This window comes from Eurypyga helias, unplaced genomic scaffold (assembly GCF_000690775.1).
Source record: "Eurypyga helias isolate BGI_N326 unplaced genomic scaffold, ASM69077v1 scaffold135, whole genome shotgun sequence".
Taxonomy (NCBI): Eukaryota; Metazoa; Chordata; class Aves; order Eurypygiformes; family Eurypygidae; genus Eurypyga; species Eurypyga helias.
Genome location: NW_010249214.1, coordinates 1,773 through 5,336, shown reverse-complemented (window position 1 = coordinate 5,336; position 3,564 = coordinate 1,773). Strand labels below are relative to the sequence as shown.

Genomic DNA, 3,564 nt, shown 5'->3' with positions numbered 1-3,564 from the left:
AGTGGAAGTGATTCAGTGCTTTCCATACAATATCAGTGTGATTTCTACCCTGCCAAAATGTGAATTTTCAGAATGTCTATTAATTGTGGGAGAGGAGACAGTGATCTTCTGTGCTTCCACTGTGCACACTTCGTCTGTTATCTGCCTATCTGAATCCCCTAACCTTCCAGGTGTTTCTGGCTGTCCCAATGAAACTCGCCATGTCTGAAGTCACCTCTGAAAACTTCCAGGGATCACTTTTCCTACCTGTTCACAGCTCCTTAGGAGACACTCTGCATCATTATGAGTTGGAGAATTCTTCTATCATGTCGTCAAAGTGATCACTAAAAAATTCCTCTTTACCTACCTCCTGACACCTCTCCCAGGAGCTATACAAGTCTTGAAGACGAAGCAAATTAAGATGAGATGTAGCTTGTTTGTGTTTTCTACATTTTAATGAGCCCATTGTGTGTGTAGTGCTGAGTCCATGAACCTCAGGTACTGAGAAGAGACTGCACAAACCCCTGAAGGTGACAAAGGCAGAAGCAAAACACAAAGTACCTTGAAGCATTAATGGGCCCCACTGAGGGCCACCACTGACACAGCCTCCCCATGGACTCATTAGAGAAGATAATTGGAGGCCCAATTATAACTAGTCAAAGTACTGTGCAGGTGGCTTTGATGCTGAGAAATACATTTAGTCTGCTTTATGAAGCAGAAAGGCCAAGCCCTGACCACCAGCCTATTGGAAGGGGATCCTGATCCACACACATACCTCAGGGCCCTTCCTAGGGCAGCAGATGTGGGGTTTGCAATGCCCCGTGTAAGACACTGGTTTCACACTCCCAGCTTCCTCATGGGGTTTCAGGGAGGAAATGAAGCCCCAGTGCCATGTGGACAATATGTCTTCTCATATCCTTTGCCTATGGCAGAGTCAACTGCCACAGCCAAGAGGACAAAGTCATGGAGTCTGTTGGGGTCTTCCAACCTTGCCAGTGCCCTTGGCAATTTCCATCTCAGGCTGTCCCACACCTGCCCCTGTTTTCATGCAGACTGTAGACACCTATCTTGTTTCCCCATCTTGCTCCTCTCATGTCTCTTCCCTTCTCACTTGTTCTCTGAAACAGTAAGCCATGGGCTGAGCACCAGCTCTCTCTGGGTGACCTTTTGCAGCACAGTTCTACTCATCAAGGAACATTTCTTCTTCCTCATGTCCAGTCTCCACTTTCCAAGCTGCACTTTGTTGCAGTTTTTCTTTTTCCGACCAGGATGTGACTGGGACAGTGGGGATTTGTTCCTGGAGTCACACACAGACATGTCAGAGATCCCTCAGCTGTCCACATCAGAGCTGTCCACTAGGACTCTTCATACACACATGAGAGATCAGAGCTAGGAGTCGTTTCATTCTACATGCATAGGCCATGAACTGCAGCGGTCACAGTGTCCCTCTGCATCCTGCTGCCACTTTCAGAGGCTGAGAGGCACCACAGCCCTGTGATGTGTCCCCCTGCTCTGCACTTGTCTGAGATGCCCCACAACATGAGGCATGAGCACGGGGTCCTCATCCCAGTGCATCATTCAGGTGTTTTCCCATAAGGGATCTTTCTTTCCAAGGGAGGTGACTTCAGGACACTGTCTGTCTCACACACTTTCATGGTACCTCCAGGAATTGCTGATGGCATTTTTACTGACTTGAGTCCAACGCCCTACATGCACACACGTACAGATGGGCTTCTGACCTGGTCATTTGGTGTATCAGTGTTGAGGGACAACCAACCTCTACAGGTTGGGGTGAGGGGCCAGTCCTTGAAATGGTGATTGCTGCTGGCTGGACTGTGGTGATGGGGCTGAGGCAGCTTCCCCAGAGTGTCCAGTGAACACCGGCAGAGAGCAGACCCTGCTCTGCTGGTCCTTCATGTCTCTGGCAGGAGCCTGGCGGTTCCCACAGCCTCCACATCACACACATTAGCTGTTCAATGGTGTTTTTCTCTCTGGGGCACCTGTCAGTCCAGCCATATCAGTTGTTCTCTGAATACTGCCAACTCTCTGCCCTCTCCTAGCTAAGCACAGCAGAGCAGCCCTACTGGGACTGGTTCCACAGCAGGGAATGGAGGACAATGAGAATGTTTATCCAGCGGAAATACTGACAAGATCTGCACCCCAGGCAAGTTACAGCCAGAGATGCCTGACCTGTTCCCTAGCACAGCATGAGAGAATTGGTCTAGAGCATCCGCAGGAACGTCCTGTTGCCCCAGTGAAAGGGGACCACATTCCCAGGCTGCCTTCGGCAACACTGGGTTTTCTTTTCCATGTCTCTCCTGCAAGCATACGTACCCTGCTCTTCTCCTGGGACAGCCACCTCCGAGCAGAGTATTTACCCAAGAGAAGTTCATCTGTGCTGGCCTGGCTGGCAACTCAGACACACCAACACTGGGCTCCACACAGCTCCCAAGCTGGCGTTGCAGCACTGCAGAGCAAGGGGGCTGTGCTGCCGAGGGTTGTGCTGTTCGGGCCTGGAGGCAGACGCATCTCAGGGGTCCTACTGCCCCTCCACTTCAGCACACAGACACGGCACCAGAGGCTTAGGAGAAAGTATCTAAGAAAAAAAGTTGGTGAAGGTTCCTTTATTTTGCTTAAACACACAGAGGGAACAGCTCCTTATTTACACAAAGTCTCTGGGTCACATATAGCAGGAAGAAATATGATGAAGAATGGGTTGGTAACTTTCTAAATTTGCTTTGGTTTGGGTTGTTTTTTTTTTTTTTCTTTTCCTTGTGGACAGCATTAATTCAACAAAGAAGAGCTGAAAAGCAAGGAAGTCAAGCAAAAGATGGAAACCAAACAAATCAAACCAAAGCACTTACCCCAGAAAGGCTGGGCTTGTAATGAGTTACATTACGAGGGATATGCAGAAAAAGAAGGGCAGTTCATTGGTGCTTCTGAAAAGCACTCATAATGGCATCCTTGAGCTCCTGGTTCCTCATGCTGTAGATGAGGGGGTTCACTGCTGGGGGCACCACTGAGTACAGAACTGTCAGCACCAAGTCCAGGGATGGGGAGGAGGTGGATGGGGGCTTCAGGTATGTAAACATGCCTGTGCAGATGAAGACAGAGACCACAGCCAGGTGAGGGAGGCACGTGGAAAGGGCTTTGTGGCGGCCCTGCTCAGAGGGGATCCTCAGCACGGCCCTGAAGATCCCCACATAGGACACCACAATGAAAACAAAACACCCAAAGGTAAAACAGGTACTAACCACAATAATCCCAACTTCCCTGAGGTAGGAGTGTGAGCAGGAGAGCTTGAGGATCTGGGGGATTTCACAGAAGAACTGCTCCACAGCATTGCCCTGGCAGAGTGGCAGTGAAAATGTACTGGCCGTGTGCAGCACAGCATATGGAAAAGCACTGCCCCAGGCAGCTGCTGCCATGTGGGCACAAGCTCTGCTGCCCATGAGGGCCCCGTAGTGCAGGGGTTTGCAGATGGCAACGTAGCGGTCGTAGGCCATGACGGTGAGAAGAAAAATCTCTGCCGAAATGAAAAAGACAAAGAGAAAGACCTGGGCAGCACATCCCCAGTAAGTGATA

The 3,564-nt window shown here is 50.1% G+C and overlaps 1 protein-coding gene across 1 annotated transcript; it reads right to left on the bottom strand.

Annotated features, from left to right (window-relative positions):
* Positions 1-2,906: 2,906 nt before the first annotated feature.
* Positions 2,907-3,557, bottom strand: LOC104509346 (olfactory receptor 14J1-like). Its single transcript, XM_010151268.1, has one exon. It carries the CDS (start codon positions 3,483-3,485, stop codon positions 2,907-2,909), a length of 579 nt encoding a protein of 192 aa, XP_010149570.1. The 5' UTR covers positions 3,486-3,557.
* Between the last annotated feature and the right edge of the window lie 7 nt (positions 3,558-3,564).